The sequence below is a fragment of the Chelmon rostratus genome, chromosome 24, assembly GCF_017976325.1.
Source record: "Chelmon rostratus isolate fCheRos1 chromosome 24, fCheRos1.pri, whole genome shotgun sequence".
In the NCBI taxonomy this organism is placed as follows: domain Eukaryota; kingdom Metazoa; phylum Chordata; class Actinopteri; order Chaetodontiformes; family Chaetodontidae; genus Chelmon; species Chelmon rostratus.
Window position 1 is genome coordinate 434,594 of NC_055681.1, and position 20,522 is coordinate 455,115.

The 20,522-nt window shown below is 43.9% G+C and overlaps 4 protein-coding genes across 4 annotated transcripts; 1 reads left to right on the forward strand and 3 right to left on the reverse strand.

Moving 5' to 3' along the window:
- Positions 1–1,640: 1,640 nt before the first annotated feature.
- LOC121627633 (zinc finger protein 568-like) lies at positions 1,641–5,583 on the reverse strand. The gene is made up of 2 exons (XM_041966652.1): positions 4,935–5,583; positions 1,641–3,354 (listed from the first exon to the last, which is right to left on the reverse strand). The coding sequence occupies exons 1-2, from the start codon at positions 5,104–5,106 to the stop codon at positions 2,450–2,452; spliced, it is 1,077 nt and encodes a 358-aa protein (XP_041822586.1). The 5' UTR covers positions 5,107–5,583; the 3' UTR covers positions 1,641–2,449.
- Positions 5,584–5,712: 129 nt separating this feature from the next.
- Positions 5,713–9,248, reverse strand: LOC121627626 (zinc finger protein 664-like). Its single transcript, XM_041966643.1, has 2 exons — positions 8,593–9,248; positions 5,713–7,876 (listed from the first exon to the last, which is right to left on the reverse strand). Exons 1-2 carry the CDS (start codon positions 8,762–8,764, stop codon positions 6,777–6,779), a joined length of 1,272 nt encoding a protein of 423 aa, XP_041822577.1. The 5' UTR covers positions 8,765–9,248; the 3' UTR covers positions 5,713–6,776.
- A 756-nt stretch (positions 9,249–10,004) lies between these two features.
- On the forward strand, positions 10,005–12,978 carry LOC121627627 (oocyte zinc finger protein XlCOF6.1-like). Its single transcript, XM_041966644.1, has 2 exons — positions 10,005–10,539; positions 11,444–12,978. The coding sequence occupies exons 1-2, from the start codon at positions 10,494–10,496 to the stop codon at positions 12,595–12,597; spliced, it is 1,200 nt and encodes a 399-aa protein (XP_041822578.1). The 5' UTR covers positions 10,005–10,493; the 3' UTR covers positions 12,598–12,978.
- A 4,011-nt stretch (positions 12,979–16,989) lies between these two features.
- LOC121627631 (zinc finger protein 135-like) lies at positions 16,990–19,418 on the reverse strand. Its single transcript, XM_041966650.1, has 2 exons — positions 18,777–19,418; positions 16,990–18,251 (listed from the first exon to the last, which is right to left on the reverse strand). Exons 1-2 carry the CDS (start codon positions 18,946–18,948, stop codon positions 17,329–17,331), a joined length of 1,095 nt encoding a protein of 364 aa, XP_041822584.1. The 5' UTR covers positions 18,949–19,418; the 3' UTR covers positions 16,990–17,328.
- Positions 19,419–20,522: the final 1,104 nt, after the last annotated feature.

Sequence of the window (20,522 nt, forward strand, 5' to 3'; positions counted from 1 at the left end):
TGGGGAAATAAACTGGAGAGGGGTGTGGCTGGTTGGCGAGAAGCTGCTCATTCACAACAAAGTCAAAGAAGTATCACACAAAATCTGCCATAATGTAAACCCCAAGATGTCCCCATACCAGGCCTCTATCTCAAAACCTCCTGTTCTAGATCACACTGGCCTCAGATATATTCTGCACACAAAGAATCACTCCTCGTCTAAATCACTTCTATGAATAATGAAGGAAAAACTGAACCAGGAGAAGAAGAATTTCTGTTGATGATTCAGTCACACAATCCATCAGCAGAAAATATGAATCAGATCAACACATCAGGATCCAACTATCATTAATGTCAGCATGTGCATGTGATCTAACTATTAGCAGAATATATGTGTGAAATCAAACGTATCAAAGTATAGGAATATGACCCAAATATCCATCATGTGCAGGATGTGGTTTGTGTCCCTGAGGGGGGGCTTTTCATGATCGCTGCACACCACCGCAGCTTCAGATGTACAGACACATTGCTGGGATAAAGGTTTATAACATAACTGCAGTGATACAGAGAAAGAACAGAAAGAGTGACTGATGAAGTGAAAACACATTTTGATGTTTTTAAAAATCTGATAAAGCAGCCCCACTTTAAACCCCACGACCTGGTCTTCACAGGTCCACACAGGTCCACACAGGTCCACACAGGTCCACACAGGCAGTCGGGGTGAGGGGATATGTCTTGGGAGTCTCTTGGGTTTTTGTTCCAACAAAATAAATGCAATAAACACACACACACATGGGGTGAAAAATGATTCCAAAACCTTCAATTCTCTCGACACACATATGAGATCTGAGTGATCACATTATTTCAAAAGAGAACAGATGTTGACCACAACGCTGTGGAGCTGACAGAAAATACTTTGAATGAAGCAAAAAGCAAACTTCTTGGAAAGGATGAAATATCAGTTTCAACCAGCATCTCATGTGTTTCTGCTGCTCTCAAACACACTCGTGTGTGTTTTTAAAGTCTGGAGCCGAGTGAATCCTCTGTGACAAACTCTGAAACCGCATGGTTTCTCATGTGGGTTTTCATAACGACGAAATCAAAAAACTCAAAAGAAATTGCAGGAGTGCAGAGAGGAGGTGGAGAAGAAACAAACTGACAATTCACTATGAAATGTTACGTGAACAGCTGAAAATCTACAACAACACAGTCAAACTGGCACCAAGCTCTCATTTTTCAGCCTCTCTGGTACTGTTTTTAGCTGGTTCAGCTCCTATCTCACAGATCGATATTTCCGAATAAGTCTGGATACATGTTCCTCCAGGACACATAAAATAAGTTGCGGGGTGCCCCAAGGGTCAATTCTAGGTCCAATTCTTTTTAATCTATATATGCTTCCCCTCGGGGACGTCATCAGGAGACACGGCATCAGCTTCCACAGTTATGCAGATGATACACAGCTGTACACTGTCGTGTCTCCTGAAGACACAGGGCCAGTTGATGCTCTTTTTAACTGTATTTTAGATATAAATTCATGGATGGCAGAGAATTTCCTACAGCTCAACCAGGACCAAACAGAGGTCTTAGTCATTGGTCCTGAAGGCAAGAGAGAGAAACTTTTACCAAAACTACAAGATTTTAAACCAACACAGTGTGTAAAGAACCTGGGCGTCATTTTTGACTCTGAGCTGAATTTTATTCCACATATTAAAAATGTAACAAAAAAAGGTTTTTATCATCTTAAGAATATCGCCAGAGTCCGCCCATTTCTCTCTCAAGCTAACACAGAGGTGCTGATGCCTTTATCTCCTGTCGTTTAGACTACTGTGATGCCCTGCTCTCTGGCCCCCCCCAAAAAGACCATTTCTAACCTGCAACTATTCCAGAACTCAGCCGCACGCGTGCTGACGAAGACCAGAGGGCGGGCTCACATTACACCGATTTTAAAATCGCTGCATTGGCTCCCCGTGTGTTTCAGGATCGATTTTAAGGTTCTTTTATTAGTTTTTAAATGTCTTCATGGTCTTGGGCCCACTTACTTATCTGACATGCTTTTATCATATCAACCCTCGCGGGTCCTGAGGTCCTCCGGCACTGGACTTTAATTATTATATTATTATAGTATAGTTCATACAAAAACCCACGGGGGGGCTGCATTCAGCCGTTACGGCCCTCGACTATGGAATAGCCTGCTGGAGAGCATCAGTACCGCAGAAACTGTTGACACACTGTGTGTGTGTGTGTGTGTGTGTGTGTCTGTGTGAGCGCATGTGTGTATATCTGGAAGCGGGATATTGTCCGTCATATTATGCTTTTATTCTCTCTGTTGTTGTATTCTTTCATCTTGCGAAGCACTTTGTGTTGCATTTTAAATGGATGAAAAGTGCTGTATAAAAAAAGTTTGATTGATTGATGTGATATATCAGATGTGGATTTTGTGCAAATCTTCGACCACACACAGAACAACTAAATTATTTCTCCCCAGTGTGGGTCCTCATGTGTCTGGACAAATTGTTTCTGACACTGAAACTAAGTTTACAAACTGAGCAGCTGAAAGGTTTTTCTCCAGTATGAACTTTTGTGTGAGACCTCAGATTTGAGCGTTCTGCAAAGCCTTTTCCACAGACTGAACAACTAAATGGTTTCTCCCCAGTATGGATCCTCATGTGTCTGGTCAAACCGTCTCTGCGAATGAAACTAACTTTACAAACTGAGCAGCTGAAAGGTTTCTCTCCAGTATGAGTTTTTATGTGTGACCTCAAATTTGAGCTTTCTCCAAATCGTTTTCCACAGAAAGAACAAATGAAGGGTTTCTCTCCTGTGTGAATTCTCATGTGTGTCTGAAGATTTGACTTATGGCTGAATCGTTTACCACACACAAGGCAGCTCAATGATTTCCTGGCAGAACGACATTCACTGTTATTTTTCAGACAGTTTAAACCTGACTCAGGTTCACTGCATTTCTTCCAATCATCACTGACTTTTTCCTTAAGTTGAGAAAAATCTGCAGTCCTGTCATCAGTCTGAGGTTGTAAATGTGTATCTGGATCTGAGGTCCTTGCTGGTTCTGGTCCTCCACAGTCCTCTCCATCAGATTCTGTTCTCATCTGCTCAGTTTGTCTCTGATGAAGCTGTGAGGACTGAGGTTCCTCTTCATCCTCTTCTTCACTCTTCACAGGGACAGGAGGGGACGTGAACTTGGTGATATCAGCCTCCTCCAGACCTCCCAGCTGCTCTCCCTCCTGACTGGTCCACAGCTCCTCCTGTTCCTCTTTAATGTGAGGCGGCTCTGCTGGGTCCTCCTGGTCCAGACTGTATCTCCAGTCCTGCTGCTCAGGAGGATCCTCTTCTTTCCTCACCAACAGCAGCTGGACGTCTGTGGAGGGTAATGAGACACAGACACACCTTTAAACCATTTGAACCACTGACACCACGACCTTCTTCAATGTGTTGAATTCAGTTTTCAAGCAGTTTGCTTTGTTGCAAATGGCAGACGTGTGTGTGGTCTGGATGTGGGTTTTAATAGCAACATACAGCAGTAACTGTCACATTTCTACAAGATTTAAAGTGAAGTCACCCTGTATCACTACTTTCCAAGTCAGATCATCATAACACACAGAAACAAAATGAAACTCGTCTTTCCGCTCTTCCAATAATCACCAGCTGTGGTTTGCTCGAAATCGGCTGCCTCTCTGATGAGCGAGACTTTCTTTCAACCAAACCTCCTCTGAAGTTAACAGGACCGGATGCCGCTAAACGTTTTTCCATTTTGCTTTTTGTGGAAGTTCATAAGAAAACTGCCGCGCTCACTCGGCTAGCTTTGGCTTTGTTGTCATTCAGAAATGAACAAATATGAAGAGAGAACCAGGGCTGAGCCGATGGAGGCCGATGCTGCTGCAATGTTTCTGACCGAGGTCGATAAAAGTCTCGTTCATCACAAACATTCTCCTCCAGTCAAAATGAACAGAATGAAGCGGCGGATGGAAACTCTGATCAATCCTCTAAAGCGACTCGAGTCGATCCACCAAATAGATTCAGATTTCGTTTGGTCCGTCTTCTAAACCCTCATCCGTAAATCAGGGTCTGAGTGTGGAGGATTACAAGCATCTCCATCACTGAACTGTCTGTTGATTGCTTTGATGTGTGGGGTTTTATCCTGGACCACATCGCACCGCTACATGCTGTGTGACGAGGAGGGATGTGTATGGTTAGTCTGCTAAGCGTTGCTACCTACACAGGTTGGCACCAGAAATACTCGTCAGTTCAATTTCTTGTTTTATGATTGAACACATTTAAATTCTGGGATGACGCGTTCATAACCGTGGTTCAGTGCATGGTTTCTGTCATCAGGTAATTACTGGAAAACCAGTTGATGTCCAGCATATTTAAATCTCTCTGGTCATAATGTCCAGTGAAAATAATTCAGAGTCAGATGTGAAAATATTCATTCATACACTGTTTCTTTGAGGGTCTGCCTCTTCTTGCTCCTCCGGATTCACAGATTTCAGAATTTATTCCAAATAAACCAGAGCTGGTGGTGATTGTGAGACAGTGAAAGATGAACCAAAAAGCGTTTCCTTCGTTTCATTTTGTTTCTGTTTGAATGAGTGTTTTTAGATGTTAAATTCCTGTTTTTGTGAATGGAGTCTGGTGGCTCTGGTGATATTTGAGTGGAATCTCTCCTGTTTGACCTTCCAGTAAAAGTTTAACGGTCAGGGAATTAAATCTATTTATTATTCACAGACAGAAAAACACTGACAGGGAACATTTTACTGCAACAAGTAAATTTTGCAAATAATACTCACATACTTTTACTTCAGTCAGGTTCTGAATGCAGGACTTTTCCTTGCAGTGGAGTATTTCCACAGTGTGTATTAGTACCTTTACTGAAGTACAGGATGTGAGTACTTGTTGCAGCACAGTTTCCAGTGAGAAGAACCAGTAAAGAGTCCAAACCTGCTCTGTGTAACCGGACTTCAGGCTTGAAAACAGCGTCCAGTAGTTTCTGTTGTCGACAAACTTCCTCCTCGTACTCTGCTATCGTTCTTTCAAACTGCTCAAATATCTCTTCAGCAGCCGCAGTTAGTCGCTGCTTCACAAAAGCTCTCAGCGTTTGGACTTTAGACATTTTGACTGATTCACAGCAGCTTTTCCTCCAGACTCACTCCGTTAGAAACTGTTTGTTCTCTCTGATGATTAAATGACGCTCGGCTCCGTCTATTTCCAGCTAGCAGGCTAAGTTAGCTTCATTAGCTTCGTCGGACAGCAGCAGATCGTTCAGATGGAAAACAGCGTCAAATAAAGTGAACAGCACAGAGTCTATTCACACAGCTCTATCTGGACATTTGGGCTCCGTGAAAAATACAGTTTGGTCTCTGTCGAAGCTACTCCGACTAGCACCGTGAGGCCGAGCTCCGTCTATTTCCTGCTAGATAGTTACGCTACCTTCCATCAGCATTGTTGGCTAACAGGAGATGAGTCTGGGCTGAAACATCCTGAAAGTTTACACAAAGTCCGCTTCAACAAGTTTATCCAGACAAACAGGCTCTGCTGCTTCTCTCAGACTGAATCTTATGGTCACAACGTGGTACGCTACGGAAGAAGTTAGCATGTTAGCCACAGGAAGTGCTTTAGCTTCCGGCACCACTTCTTCTTCTTTTTCTTCTGATGAAGTTTTTGTTTTGTTTTGATTGTTTGCAAGGTTTTTTTTCAATAAAACTTTATTGAATGCTTAACAGAACAACACAGTTGAACAGAAAAAGGTTTTGCCAGGGGCCACATACAAGTAAAAACAGTCTACAGAAAAATATTAAGAAGATTACACAAATGCACAGTCTGAACAGCCTTGGTGTTGGTTGAGTACTTAAGGGTCTAAATATACTGTTTGGTTTCATTCTTTAAAAAAATAAAACAGGGATTTTTATTTATATATCTGCATTTGTGACGATGAATCGTCCTCTGAATGCTTCCTTTAAAAACATTACAGGCTTAAATGAGAGTCTTTCAGGCATTTTTATGGAACCATCAGTCTCAATAAGGCACGACTGAAGAGCTTAGTTGAGTCTGTTATTAAGTGGTGAATGTTCTCGAAGTGTTCCTCACACACAAACTAATAAACAACACATAAGTCAGCAGAAATGTTGACAGAAAAGAGAAAAGGTTGGATTTCTCTGTCTGTGAATGGAGTTCAGTGAGACGCTGCTGCCATCTAGTGGACATGAGGGGGAACATCATCACAGCAGTCACACAGGAGGTTTTCCTGCAGGACTTGTTTTCTGCTCAATGTTTGTCACACTGGAGAGAAGAAAAACACTTTCAAGTCCAGATTTCTACATGTTTTATATGAGCAGAAGAGATTCTCAGCACACGTTGAGATACGAGGCCAAAACTTTCAGTCTGCCCAGAAGAATCGTGAGTTGATTTAATGAACGAGCAGCTGAGAGCTCAGCTGAACATGTCAGACGTGGCTTTCTCCTGAAAAGACAAACTGCTCTTTGTTCGGAAAAGTCTCCTGATACTCTGCCGTGAGCTTTGCATTATAACCTGAAAACAGACTTTTTTCTGCACATTTATTCTCTGAGGAGGGGCGACTGCAGTCGATGGGAGTCTGTTCATATTCAGTATTTTCTCCTTGTCAACAAACCTCAAACCAAACCAGCAGTGAGTGCTAACTGCGAACAGCTCTGTGTGTATCACAGGCTGAGATCTTCTTCCTCAGTGTCGCAGAGCTCCATTAAAACATCAGTGAGCCTCACACATGTTCCTTCATCACCATGAACGAGAACCAAAACACACACACTAAACCATTAATCTTGCTTCGTCGTACACCTCTCTGCTCTCACCAACACACTTGTGTTTTTTGATATAAGTGAGTCGAGTGAATCTTTTATCACAAACGCTACAACTGAACGGTTTCTCCCCAGTATGGATCCTCATGTGTCTGAACAAACTGTTTCTTTGACTGAAACTAACTTTACAAACTGAGCAGCTGAAAGGTTTTTCTCCAGTATGAACTCTTAAATGTGAATTCAAATGTGAGCTTTGTGCAAATTGTCGACCACAAACTGAACAACTGAACGGTTTCTCCCCCGTGTGGACATTCAAGTGTTTCCTCAGATTTCCCCCAGCACTAAATCCTTTACCACAGACTGAACAACTAAATGGTTTCTCCCCAGTATGGGTCCTCATGTGTCTGGACAAAGTGCCTCTGTCACCAAACCTTGCTTTACAAACTGAGCAGCTGAAAGGTTTCTCTCCTGTGTGGACATTCAAGTGTTGCCTCAGCGTTCCACTTTCTGCAAATCGTTTACCACAGACTGAACAACTAAATGGTTTCTCTCCTGTGTGAATTCTCATGTGTTTCTGAAGATTTGACTTATGGTTGAATCGTTTACCACACACAAGGCAGCTCAATGATTTCCTGGCAGAATGACATTCACTGTTACTTTTCAGAAAGTTTAAACCTGACTCAGGTTCACTGCATTTCTTCCAATCAGCACTGACTTTTTCCTTAAGTTTAAAAAAATCTGCAGTCCTGTCATCAGTCTCAGGTGGTAAAGGTGTAACAGGATCTGAGGTCCTGGCTGGTTCTGGTCCTCCACAGTCCTCTCCATCAGATTCTGTTTTCATCTGTTCAGTTTGTCTCTGATGAAGCTGTGAGGACTGAGGTTCCTCTTCATCCTCTTCTTCACTCTTCACAGGGACAGGAGGGGACGTGAACTTGGTGATATCAGCCTCCTCCAGACCTCCCAGCTGCTCTCCCTCCTGACTGGTCCACAGCTCCTCCTGTTCCTCTTTAATGTGAGGCGGCTCTGCTGGGTCCTCCTGGTCCAGACTGGATCTCCAGTCCTGCTGCTCAGGAGGATCCTCTTCTTTCCTCACCAACAGCAGCTGGACGTCTGTGGAGGATAATGAGACACAGACACACCTTTAAACCATTTGAACCACTGACACCACGACCTTCTTCAGTGTGGTTAAAGGTTAATCATAATCAGTGTACATTTACTGACTGATCCTCTGTGTAAATAAAACCATGTCTTGAAAAACTCATGAAAAAATATGTATTTATTACCAAATGTAGGGTGCAAGGCCAAAAAAGGATGAATGAAAACGGATGAATATTCGTTTTTGTAAGTTCAGATCAAAGTTGCAAATTATTCTGGATTCTTTCCTGAGAATTACAAGTGAAACTAAAAGTATATGAGATAAAAATGCTGTAGCAGTGTATTTATCTTTTTGTGGTTATCATTCAGTAAAGTAAAGAAGAAAACCACCTCTCTGAAACTCTAACTCTTCTGAGGGAGGACCCCTGGATTGCTGTAGATTAAACCAGCCAACAGCAACAACATCCACATGAATGCAGCAGGAATATTAATCCACAAACATCAGATATGATGAGAAACACTGACAGGAACATTTTACTGCTACACCAACACTTTGACTTCAAGTACTGCTGATAATACTCACATACTTTTACCTCAGTCAGGTTCTGAATGCAGGACTTTTACTTGCAGTGGAGTATTTCCACAGTGTGTATTAGTACCTTTACTGAAGTACAGGATGTGAGTACTTGTTGCAGCACAGTTTCCAGTGAGAACCAGTAAAGAGTCCAAACCTGCTCTGTGTAACCGGACTTCAGGCTTGAAAACAGCGTCCAGTAGTTTCTGTTGTCGACAAACTTCCTCCTCGTACTCTGCTATCGTTCTTTCAAACTGCTCAAATATCTCTTCAGCAGCCGCAGTTAGTCGCTGCTTCACAAAAGCTCTCAGCGTTTGGACTTTAGACATTTTGACTGATTCACAGCAGCTTTTCCTCCAGACTCACTCCGTTAGAAACTGTTTGTTCTCTCTGATGATTAAATGACGCTCGGCTCCGTCTATTTCCGGCTAGCAGGCTAAGTTAGCTTCATGAGCTTCGTCGGACAGCAGCAGATCGTTCAGATGGAAAACAGCGTCAAATAAAGGGAACAGCACAGAGTCTATTCACACAGCTCTATCTGGACATTTGGGCTCCGTGAAAAATACAGTTTGGTCTCTGTCGAAGCTACTCCGACTAGCACCGTGAGGCCGAGCTCCGTCTATTTCCTGCTAGCAAGCTACGATAACTTCCTTCAGCATTGTTGGCTAACGGGAGATAAGTCTGGGCTGAAACATCCTGAAAGTTTACACAAAGTCCACTTCAACAAGTTTATCCAGACAAACAGACTCTGCTGCTTCACTCAGACTGAATCTTATGGTCACAACGTGGTACGCTACGGAAGAAGTTAGCATGTTAGCCACAGGAAGTGCTTTAGCTTCTGGCACCACTTCTTCTTCTTCTGATGACGTTTTGTTTTGTTTTGATTGTTTGCTAGGTTTTTTTTTTCAATAAAACTTTATTGAATGCTGAACAGAACAATACAGTTCGACAGTTTAAGAAGGATACATTTTATGAATTAATTTAAAAGATACTTCTTTTATTTTGTTGTTCATCATATATTTGGTTGGAAAGATCCAGATTTGTTTCCAATCAAGGTCAGGTAATAAGTTATTCCAGTAAAATGTTCTGTCAGGAAGAGACACTATGTCCCTTTGAAACAAAGTACATATAACACGATTGCTGTTCCGTGTCGTCGAGAAACAAATCCTGCCTACTTCGCTCTTTGATGGATCCAGAGGCAAAGGGGCTGGTATCTGGTTCACTGAGCTTCTAAATAATAAAGAGACTCCAACAGGAATTGCCTTAATGATTATGTTAAATTCCTCAGCAGGGATTGAGATGTTGTATTTTAAAATAAAATCTTCGTAAGTAAAAACTAAACAAGTGTGTGTGTGTGTGTGTGTGTGTGTGTGACCTAACTCTATGTGTGTGTAAGTGAACAGGTGTGGTGTTGTGTCATCCAAACTGTCACAGGTGCTTTGCTCTGTTTTTCTGCTGGGATAATCACGTTGCTGTATCTGCTTTCATCGGTGTGTTTCCATGTCATTCTGCGGACAGTCTGCCGCAAATTCATCAGAAGAAGTCAAACCGGAAGTCGTTGTACTTCCTGTGGCTGACATGCTAACTTCGTCCGTTACCTGTCACGTCGTTATTATAAGATTCAGTCTGAGTGAAGCAGCAGAGTCTGTTTGTCTGGATAAACTTGTTGAAGTGGACTGTGTAACTTTCGGGATGTTTCAGCCCAGACTCATCTCCTGTTTGCCGACAATGCTAAAGGAAGTTAGCGTAGCTTGCTAGCAGGAAATAGACGGAGCTCGGCCTCACGGTGCTAGTCGGAGTAGCTTCGACAGAGACCAAACTGTATTTTTCACGGAGCCCAAATGTCCAGATAGAGCTGTGTGAATAGACTCTGTGCTGTTCCCTTTATTTGACGCTGTTTTCCATCTGAACGATCTGCTGCTGTCCGACGAAGCTAATGAAGCTAACTTAGCCTGCTAGCTGGAAATAGACGGAGCCGAGCGTCATTTAATCATCAGAGAGAACAAAGAGTTTCTAACGGAGTGAGTCTGGAGGAAAAGCTGCTGTGAATCAGTCAAAATGTCTCATAAACGACTGAAGCCTGAAGTCCGGGTGCACAGAGCAGGTTTGGACTCTTTACTGGTTCTTCTCACTTTCGACCAGCAGCTGTGGGAGAAGTTAAGTCCTGCATTTGAACTCGACTGAAGTGGAAGTAAAATGTCCTTAAAGTATGAGAAGTGAAAGTACTCATTGTGCAGTAAAACAGTCTCTGACAGTGTCGGATGAGTTCCTCCACACGAACTGAAGCCAGAGACAAGCAGCAAGCTGAGCCACAGCAACATGACAGGAGGACTTTCTTACCTTGAAGCCATGTTTTTAGTTTGAAACAACTTTATTTCAAGTCAGTGTGATCAATAAAACTGTCAGCCAAACACAAAAAAAGAAGATATGTTGAGTCCAGCAGTTCTGTAGATTGAAACAAGGGAGCATGAGAAGATGTCGTTTTAAGGATTTAAGCTGATTGAAGTGGAAGATCAACCCCAGAAGTCTGAAATGTCCAACAGATATGAGTGTCTTGATTTTTGTTTCAAATTCACTTAAATTTAAAGCAGTTTTTCCAAGTTCAGACCCAAGTCTGGAACACGAGACTTTTCTTTTCATTCGAAATGGAGTGAAATACAAACAGCCTCAACTAGAACACAGGCAAACAAACATGCCTGGACATACTGGGATTAATGGGAAGGCAAACAGTTCTGACAGCAGGACAGAAAAGATCTGCAGCAAAATGACTTCTTGACATTCTGAAGCAATAAAACACTTTTCTATCCTCAGCTGATGTTCACAGAACATGAGCATGAATCACAGCCATTTCTGCTCTGACAAAATGCAAAGTGCTTGATATGATTGTAGTTTGTTTGAGTTTGACTTCCAGATATGTGCTGCAAAACATTTCTCCACAGTCGAGAAAGTTGTGCTGTCGGTGGTTCAAATGGTTTAAAGGTGTGTCTGTGTCTCATTACCCTCCACAGACGTCCAGCTGCTGTTGGGGAGGAAAGAAGAGGATCCTCCTGAGCAGCAGGACTGGAGATCCAGTCTGGACCAGGAGGACCCAGCAGAGCCGCCTCACATTAAAGAGGAACAGGAGGAGCTGTGGACCAGTCAGGAGGGAGAGCAGCTCGGAGGTCTGGAGGAGGCTGATATCACCAAGTTCACGTCCCCTCCTGTCCCTGTGAAGAGTGAAGAAGAGGATGAAGAGGAACCTCAGTCCTCACAGCTTCATCAGAGACAAACTGAACAGATGAAAACAGAATCTGATGGAGAGGACTGTGGAGGACCAGAACCAGCCAGGACCTCAGATCCAGATAGACCTGACACTGATGACAGGACATCCCTGTCCTCTGAACCTGAGACTGATGACAGTTGTGATTGGGAGGAGACCAGAGAGCCTCAGTCAGGTTTAAACCCTCTACAGAAACACTATGAAGTCCAAACAGGTGTGAAATCATTTAGTTGCTCAGTTTGTGGTAAAAAGTATCCCGGGAAGAACTCCTTAATTGATCACATGAAACTTCATTCAGAGGGAAAACACTTCAGCTGCTCAGTTTGTGAAAAAACTTTCCAAAGGAGAGGAGAGGTTGTGATGCACATGAGGATCCACACAGGAGAGAAACCCTTCAGTTGTTCAGTCTGTGGTCGACAATTTGCACAAAGCTCAAATTTGACGTCACACTTAAGAGTTCACACAGGAGAGAAACCTTTCAGCTGCTCAGTTTGTAAAGCCAGGTTTGGTGACAGAGGCACTTTGTCCAATCACATGAGGATCCATACAGGGGAGAAACCGTTTAGTTGTTCAGTCTGTGGTAAAGGATTTGGAGATAGGGGAAATCTGAGGCGACACTTGACTGTCCACACGGGGGAGAAACCGTTTCGGTGTTCAGTTTGTGGTAAAACTTTCGCAATTCATGGAACTCTGAGACGACACCTGACTGTCCACACGGGGGAGAAACCGTTTCGGTGCTCAGTTTGTGGTAAAACTTTCGCAATTCATGGAACTCTGAGACGACACCTGATTGTTCACACTGGGGAGAAACCGTTTAGTTGCAGCGTTTGTGATAAAAGATTCACTCGACTCACTTATATCAAAAATCACAAGTGTGTCAGTGAGAGCAGTGGAGATAATTGAAGCTTCAGAGATGTTTGTTGAACCAGTTTCTTCCAGCAGGACTGAAGCACCGAGGACAAGACGGCCCAACACTGATCAGTGATCAGACTGCGTTCATGTACTCGGCTCAGATGAAGCCACGTGATCATTTTCATTCTGGTTTCATTTGTGTCCACATTGTTTTGTCCTTTCACAGTGACTGTGCTTTCTGGTGTGTCAGATATTCATTGATTTGTGACTGAAAGTAAGTCATTATGCAGCACTATGATCAACATTTGTCATCTTAAAATGTGATTAATCAGTTCAATGACTGGATTTACCTTCTAATATCACAGAACTTCAAATTGAATGGACTGTCCCCTCCTGCTCATTATGTGGAAATATGAATAGTCGATTCTTTCAGTGCTCAGAATGTGTTTGTGTTGTTTCAGTCAAATCACAAAGTCTTCACACAAACTTTGATGTCACAGTTTGACAGCTGATGTGTTGGATTCACCCAGAAGTTCAGATTTTTAAAGCCTGTTTCTGTCCAGCGTTCAGATGTCATGTGAATGTTGAGAGAGTTGCTGTTTGTCGTAATCATCCTTCAGGTGAGTATGACAACCAAGACATACTGATCCACCCCGGATCAGCAGGAAAACACAGTGAGTGAAACAACAAGAGGGAGTCAGACTGCTGAAGCCTCAGATTCACTTCCCCTGAACGTCACAATGCATTTGTTCCAGTTTCCAAAGGGTCATGAAATAGATTTTTGCAGGTCAGGTTCTGGGAGGATGACCTGAGGTCTGTTTATACCATGTCCAAACTTTTGGACCTACTCAGACCTCTTCAGACCGCCTTTAAGCGGCAGCGGCAGTTTCGACACGTGCTTGTTTGTTCAGTGTCCCTGAGATCAATGTAAGATGACGTGTCGCTCTGCAGCGTCATCGATTCAAACTTTATTTTGTGGCTTCACGCTTCACTCGCTCACAACTCAGAGTGTCCTTCTGGGTTTCATGTCCATCACAGTCTCACGGCTCACAGCCACAGTTTCAGTGAATGAACAATGCTGAACGGGACCTGCAGACTGAGAGATGCTGCTCAACACTCCACACACGATGGGATGGATAAAGGTGACCATGAGATACAAACACATGAGTGAATTCACAACATCAGTGTGAAGCTTCGGGTCATTCAGGGTCTCCACACGACACACATTCAGACTTTCTGGAGGTCACAGACACAAATGTGCTCAAAGATGAGTGTTTTAACCATTTGAATCTGAATTGGACTGACACCTCTTCTCCACAAACGGCATGGGCAGTGTGCAAAGGGGTGTGGCCTAGCAACAGGTGACTGTCTGTACTGCTTCATATTCCTTGAGCCTTTTGAGCAGCTGCCCCCATCTCACCTCGTGAATGAGTTGATGGAAAGGCTCCACAGTCCACAGGGGCTGTCGACAGAGCCTCCTCTGGAGTGGCTGGCGGCTCAGTGAGCTCGGCCGCTGGCTGGGTGTCGGTCCTCTCCGCAAGACCTCGGACCATGGAGAGTCCAGCAAACCTGAAACAACAGACTGACAGTATGTTTGAAACATATAAAAGCCACAATCTGAAAGACCAACCAGCTGTTCAAGACCAACAAGAGAAAATGCAAAAGGTGTCAGCAGATCCTGAGCGTGGTCATGGTTGTTTCAGAGAAATGAAAAATAAAGATGAATAAACCAAATAACTGGAAATATAAAAACATCAAATCTAGAAGAACCACTGCTTATGTTCACTTTTATTTCTGGATGTATTTTTAAAAGTGTTTATTTTGCGTTCAAATTACTCATTTTTCCTCATGTTTTTTTTTTTTTTTTTACTTAAATCCGTTTGTTTCCTGAGCTTCAGGGTAACGTCAAATACCTGGCAGAGTACAGGGAGGCATGTATCCTGGCCCTCACGGAGACCTGGCTCCACAGTCAGAGCTGGAGATCGATGGATTTGGAGTTCCCTTCCGCCTTGACAGAGACCCCGCAGTGACCGGCAGGTCAGTCGTTGGGGGTGTGTGTCTCTACGTCAATAAAAACTGGTGTAATACGGTGATTGTCAGGGAGACACTGTGCACCAGAGACATTGAACTATTGTCCGTGTCCCTGCGACCGTTTTATCTCCCCAGGGAATTTCCACAGTTATTTTTTACTGTTGTTTATGTTCACCCAAAGGCTAATGCTGATGTAGCTACTCAGGCTAAGCTAAAAACACAGCAGCGGCTGCAGGGGTTAACGCCGGATGCACCGCACTTTATCTTGGGTGATTTCAATCCCTGCAAACCGTCAAAGTCCTTCTATCAATATGTGACGTGTCCCACTCGACCCGAAATGTCTGGACCTTTGCTTTGGATCCGTGAAAGGAGCATGTAAGTCCTTCAGCAGAGCTCCACTCGGCATGTCCGATCACAACACGGTTTATTTGGTTCCGTCCTGCAAACCCGTCCTGAAGAGGAACAAGCCGGAGAGAAGATTGGTTCCGGTTTGGTCAGAGGAATCAATCCACTGCCTCCAGGTCTGCTTCCACAACACGGATTGGGATTTGTTCACAAATGTTTGCGAGGATATTGACGAACTAACGGATGTTTCTTTTTGTGAGGCCTCCATCATTCCACAAAAAGAAAATTTCCTCTACCCCAATAACAAACCATCGGTGACGAAGAGTGTCAATACTTTGATCAATCAGAGGAGCATTGGTTTCACTCAGGATGTCACTACTAGATATGGGGACTTTTTTTAACCCTAACCCTAACCCCCAAAAACAGCTGAAGAAGGAGCTTAAACTTGCTAAATGCCAATATAAGGACAAGGTTGAGAGGATGCTAAGGGCAGGCAGCTCTCGCCCGCATGGGAGGGGGTCAAATCAATGATGGGGATGCAATCAAAGAAGAGCCATGTCTCTCTTAGTAGGAAGCCTGATCCGGTGCTCTCAAATGAACTGAACAATTTTTACAACCGTTTTAACAACTGTAATTTTAATGAGGAACCGTCGGTTTTTAGAAATGTTGTCTCCTCTCAGAATATTGTTGTCGACAGGGGCAAAGTGTGTAAACTTTTCCGGGGAGTCAAGGAAAGGAAAAGCCCCTGCCCGGATGGCATTGGAGGGCGTGTTCTTAAGAACTGTGCTGACCAGCTGTCAGACATATTTTCTTTTATTTTTTCAATGTCCCTCCAGGTTACTCCGTTATTGTCCCAGTTCCCAAATCTGCATCCCCCAAATCACTAAATGATTTTAGACCTGTGGCATTAGCTTCCCCAGTCATGAAATCTTTTGAGAAAATTGTCAAGGAAACATTTCTGACCTGGTCTAATAGCCTGGCTAAAGGACTTTTTAACAGAAAGACCACAACGTGTGAGGGTAAATGGTGTTTTGTCAGACACTCTCGTCTCCTCGGCTGGATCACCTCAGGGCTGCGTCCTTTCACCATTACTGTTTGTTCTGAACATGTATGAGTGCCGTAGCCAACATGGCGTCACATCTTGAAATTCGCAGATGATTCAGTAATTGTGTCCTTCCTGAGCAGTGCGACCCTGACCATGGCCCTGCAGTGAAGGAATTCACAGACTGGTGTTCCTCATCTGTTATGTGTGTTAATGTGTCAAAGACCAAAGAAATGGTGACAGACTTCCCCAAACATCCGACAGCCACTCCTCCTCTTGTCATTGAGGATCAAGCCGCTGAGCTGGTCCATAATTATAAATATCTTGGCACTAACATTGATGACAAGCTGTCTTTTTTATTTCCATGTCGATGCTGTTTGCAAGAAGGCACATCAACGCGTGTATTTCCTGAGGAAACTGCAGAGTTTTAATGTTGACTGCACTTTTATGATAACATTTTATTCTTGTTTTTATTGAGTCTATTCTGACCTTTTCTTTTATTTGCTGGCACGGCTTACTTTCCCTCAAGCTCGATTCTCACCCCTTGGTTGGGGAGTTTGTGCTGCTCCCGTCAGGCCGCAGGTTCATCCTGCCAAGATGCAGGACTAATAGACTGGAGTACTCTTTTGTCCCTGCTGCCATCGGTCTTCTGAATAAGTGACTGATTAATCTGCTGTTCCATCTATTATTTCCTCTGTGCAATATGTTTTTGTTACTGCTGCCTGTCGAGCAATTTGCCCCACGGGGACAATAAAGACTCCTTGAACCTTGAACCTTGAACTCTTCAAGAATCAACCGTTCAGGTTTACACAAAAAGAGATCAATCCAAGACCAGGACAGTCCATTCAACGAGAAAGAAACTGTGTTATTAGGAGGTAAGTGAAGTCATTTCACTCAAAAATCACATCTTAAAACAACAAATACTGATCATAGTGCTGTAAAGTTGACACAAGAAATATTTAATCAATTTAAATCAATAAATACATGTTGGACCAGAAAGCACATTTCCAGACAAAAATCAAAATAATGTCAATATGAAAAAAAAAAAATCAGAAAATGATCGTGTGTGCTTCAGTCCTGCTGGAAGAAACTGGCTCAACAAACATCTCTGCAGCCTCATGAAATTCTGCTGCTCTCACCAACACACTTGTGTTTTTTTGTATGAGCGAACTTAGTGAATCTTTGAACACAAACGCTGCAACTGAATGGCTTTTTCTCTGCGTGAATACTCAAGTGTCAGCTCAGATTTCCATTTTGTATGAATCTTTTACCACAAACTGAACAACTGAAGAGTTTCTCTCCTGTATGCATTCTCCTGTGTCTGGTCAAAGTGCTCTGAGACTGAAACTTGCTTTACAAACTGATCACATGAAAGGTTTTTCTCCTGTGTGAACTCTTTGGTGTTTCATCAAAACTGAGCGGCATGCGAATGATTTACTGCAGACAGAACAATGAAAGGGTTTCTCTCCTGTGTGCATTCTCATGTGTTGTTGCTGATGATCTTTTCGTGCAAATTTTATACCACAGAAGGAACAACTGAAGGGTTTCTCTCCTGTGTGGATCCTCATGTGCCTCAGAACATTTGCTGCCCGCTGAAAAGTTTTCTGACAAACTGAGCAGCTCAACACTTTTTCTTCTGAATGAAGTCTCATGTGAGTCGTCAAGGATTTCTTCTGGTTGTATCTTTTACCACAAACTGAGCAACTCAAGGGTTTCTCTCCTGTTTGGTTTCCACTGTGTTTCTGCAGACGCCCCTTGTGGTCAGAGCTTGAAGTACATCCTGAGGAGCTAACTGAAGTTTTTCCAGTTTTACATTTAACATCACTGACAGGTACTTCATTGTTCTGTAGAGGGCTTAAACCAGACTGAGGGTCTCTGGTCTCCTCCCAATCACAACTGTCATCAGTCTCTGATTCAGAGGACAGGGATGTCCTGTCATCAGTGTCAGGTCTATCTGGATCTGAGTTCCCGGCTGGTTCTGGTCCTCCACAGTCCTCTCCATCAGATTCTGTTCTCATCTGTTCAGTTTGTCTCTGATGAAGCTGTGAGGACTGAGGTTCCTCTTCATCCTCTTCTTCACTCTTCACAGGGACAGGAGGGGACGTGAACTTGGTGATATCAGCCTCCTCCAGACCTCCGAGCTGCTCTCCCTCCTGACTGGTCCACAGTTCCTCTTGTTCCTCATTATTTTGTAGCGGCTCTGCTGGGTCCTCCTGGTCCAGACTGGATCTCCAGTCCTGCTGCTCAGGAGGATCCTCTTCTTTCCTCCCCAACAGCAGCTGGACGTCTGTGGAGGATAATGAGACACAGACACACCTTCAGTCATTTCCTGTTCACCCTCTGATGCACAACATATTCTGACTCTTTCCAGGAACAACGTGGGTCAAAAATGACTCACAAGATGAAAGTCAACAGTCTAATTTCTTTGTAAAAGCAGAATAAACATCATCGTGGCTTGAGCTGAAAAGTAGAATAAAACTTGCAAAGATGAATCAAGTGGAGATCTGCTGAGATTTGGAGTCATGTTGGGAAAGGATCCCTTCACAGCCAGTTCAGCTCACCTGACCTGGGTGGGTGTTAGTGGAGCATGTCTGTGCCCCCCACCCTGTGTTCCCTGTGGGTGAAAGAACCATAATCCATCCAGTTACTGACAATACTCACATACTTTTACTTCAGTCAGGTTCTGAATGCAGGACTTTTACTTGCAGTGGAGTATTTCCACAGTGTGTATTAGTACCTTTACTGAAGTACAGGATGTGAGTACTTGTTGCAGCACAGTTTCCAGTGAGAAGAACCAGTAAAGAGTCCAAACCTGCTCTGTGTAACCGGACTTCAGGCTTGAAAACAGCGTCCAGTAGTTTCTGTTGTCGACAAACTTCCTCCTCGTACTCTGCTATCGTTCTTTCAAACTGCTCAAATATCTCTTCAGCAGCCGCAGTTAGTCGCTGCTTCACAAAAGCTCTCAGCGTTTGGACTTTAGACATTTTGACTGATTCACAGCAGCTTTTCCTCCAGACTCACTCCGTTAGAAACTGTTTGTTCTCTCTGATGATTAAATGACGCTCGGCTGCGTCTATTTCCAGCTAGCAGGCTAAGTTAGCTACATTAGCTTCGTCGGACAGCAGCAGATCGTTCAGATGGAAAACAGCGTCAAATAAAGGGAACAGCACAGAGTCTATTCACACAGCTCTATCTGGACATTTGGGCTCCGTGAAAAATACAGTTTGGTCTCTGTCGAAGCTACTCCGACTAGCACCGTGAGGCCGAGCTCCGTCTATTTCCTGCTAGCAAGCTACGATAACTTCCTTTAGCATTGTTGGCTAACGGGAGATAAGTCTGGGCTGAAACAACCCGAAAGTTTACACAAAGTCCACTTCAACAAGTTTATCCAGACAAACAGACTCTGCTGCTTCACTCAGACTGAATCTTATGGTCACAACGTGGTACGCTACGGAAAAAGTTCGCATGTCAGCCACAGAAAATGAGCTTGCTTCCGGTACAACTTCTGAGATCGACAGATACTTTATTAATCGCCAAAGAGAAATTTACATTTCTCATTTTTCATTGCTGATTCTCAAAGTAAAACAATCAAATTCAAAGGTCCACATCACTTTGTTAAGACCCAAAACTAGAAATACTGAATGGATGAAGTATGAAGTCAGAAAGTAAAATAAACGCATGGCAAACACTTGAATTACAGAGGATGCTGTCTCCATCACCCTGCACACAGCCCTGACCCACCTGCAGCAGCCCAACACCTACGTCAGGATGCTATTTGTAGACTTTAGCTCAGCTTTTAACACCGTCATCCCAGACAAGCTGGCGCTGAAGCTACACACGGTGGGTCTGCCTGCGTCTCTGTGCCACTGGATCAGAGACTTTCTCACCAACAGGCCTCAGGTGGTGAGAATAGGGAACATCACATCATCCCCTCTGATCCTCAGCACGGGCACGCCACAGGGTTGTGTGCTCAGCCCGGCCCTCTTCACCCTGTTTACTCACGACTGTGCTGCCATCCACCCCACCAACACAGTCGTGAAGTTTGCAGACGACACTACAGTAGTGGGTCTCATCTCAGATAACAACGAGACCCACTACAGAGAGGAGATACACCAGCTCACCCAGTGGTGTTCAGCCAACAACCTGGTGCTGAACACAGGGAAAACCAAGGAGGTCATTGTGGATTTCAGGAGGTCCAGGAAGACGGATCACGCCCCCCTCCTCATGGACGGAGAAGTGGTGGAGTGTGTGGACAACTTCAGGTTCCTGGGCCTCCACATCACATCTGACCTCTCCTGGTCCATGAACACCTCCCGCCTGGTGAAGAAGGCACAACAAAGGCTCTTCTTCCTCAGGAAGCTGAAACGGGCTGGACTCTCCTCTCGGTTGCTCGTTAACTTCTACAGGGCCACAATTGAAAGCATCCTCTGCCTCAGTGTGACAGTGTGGTCTGGCAGCTGCACGGCACAGGAGAGGAAACAACTGGCACGGGTGGTTAAAACTGCACAGGGCATCGTGGGCTGCCCCCTCCCTGACCTAGACTCTATATATGAAGGTC

Bases quoted from the DNA above. Each gene is read 5' to 3' on its own strand.
- LOC121627633 (XM_041966652.1), bottom strand. From the start codon at position 5,106: ATGTCTAAAGTCCAAACGCTGAGAGCTTTTGTGAAGCAGCGACTAACT. The intron at 3,355-4,934 runs GTTTGGACTCTT...TACCCTCCACAG, and splicing joins AGTCCGGTTACACAGAGCAG to ACGTCCAGCTGCTGTTGGTG.
- LOC121627626 (XM_041966643.1), bottom strand. From the start codon at position 8,764: ATGTCTAAAGTCCAAACGCTGAGAGCTTTTGTGAAGCAGCGACTAACT. The intron at 7,877-8,592 runs GTTTGGACTCTT...TATCCTCCACAG, and splicing joins AGTCCGGTTACACAGAGCAG to ACGTCCAGCTGCTGTTGGTG.
- LOC121627627 (XM_041966644.1), top strand. From the start codon at position 10,494: ATGTCTCATAAACGACTGAAGCCTGAAGTCCGGGTGCACAGAGCAG. The intron at 10,540-11,443 runs GTTTGGACTCTT...TACCCTCCACAG, and splicing joins AGTCCGGGTGCACAGAGCAG to ACGTCCAGCTGCTGTTGGGG.
- LOC121627631 (XM_041966650.1), bottom strand. From the start codon at position 18,948: ATGTCTAAAGTCCAAACGCTGAGAGCTTTTGTGAAGCAGCGACTAACT. The intron at 18,252-18,776 runs GTTTGGACTCTT...TATCCTCCACAG, and splicing joins AGTCCGGTTACACAGAGCAG to ACGTCCAGCTGCTGTTGGGG.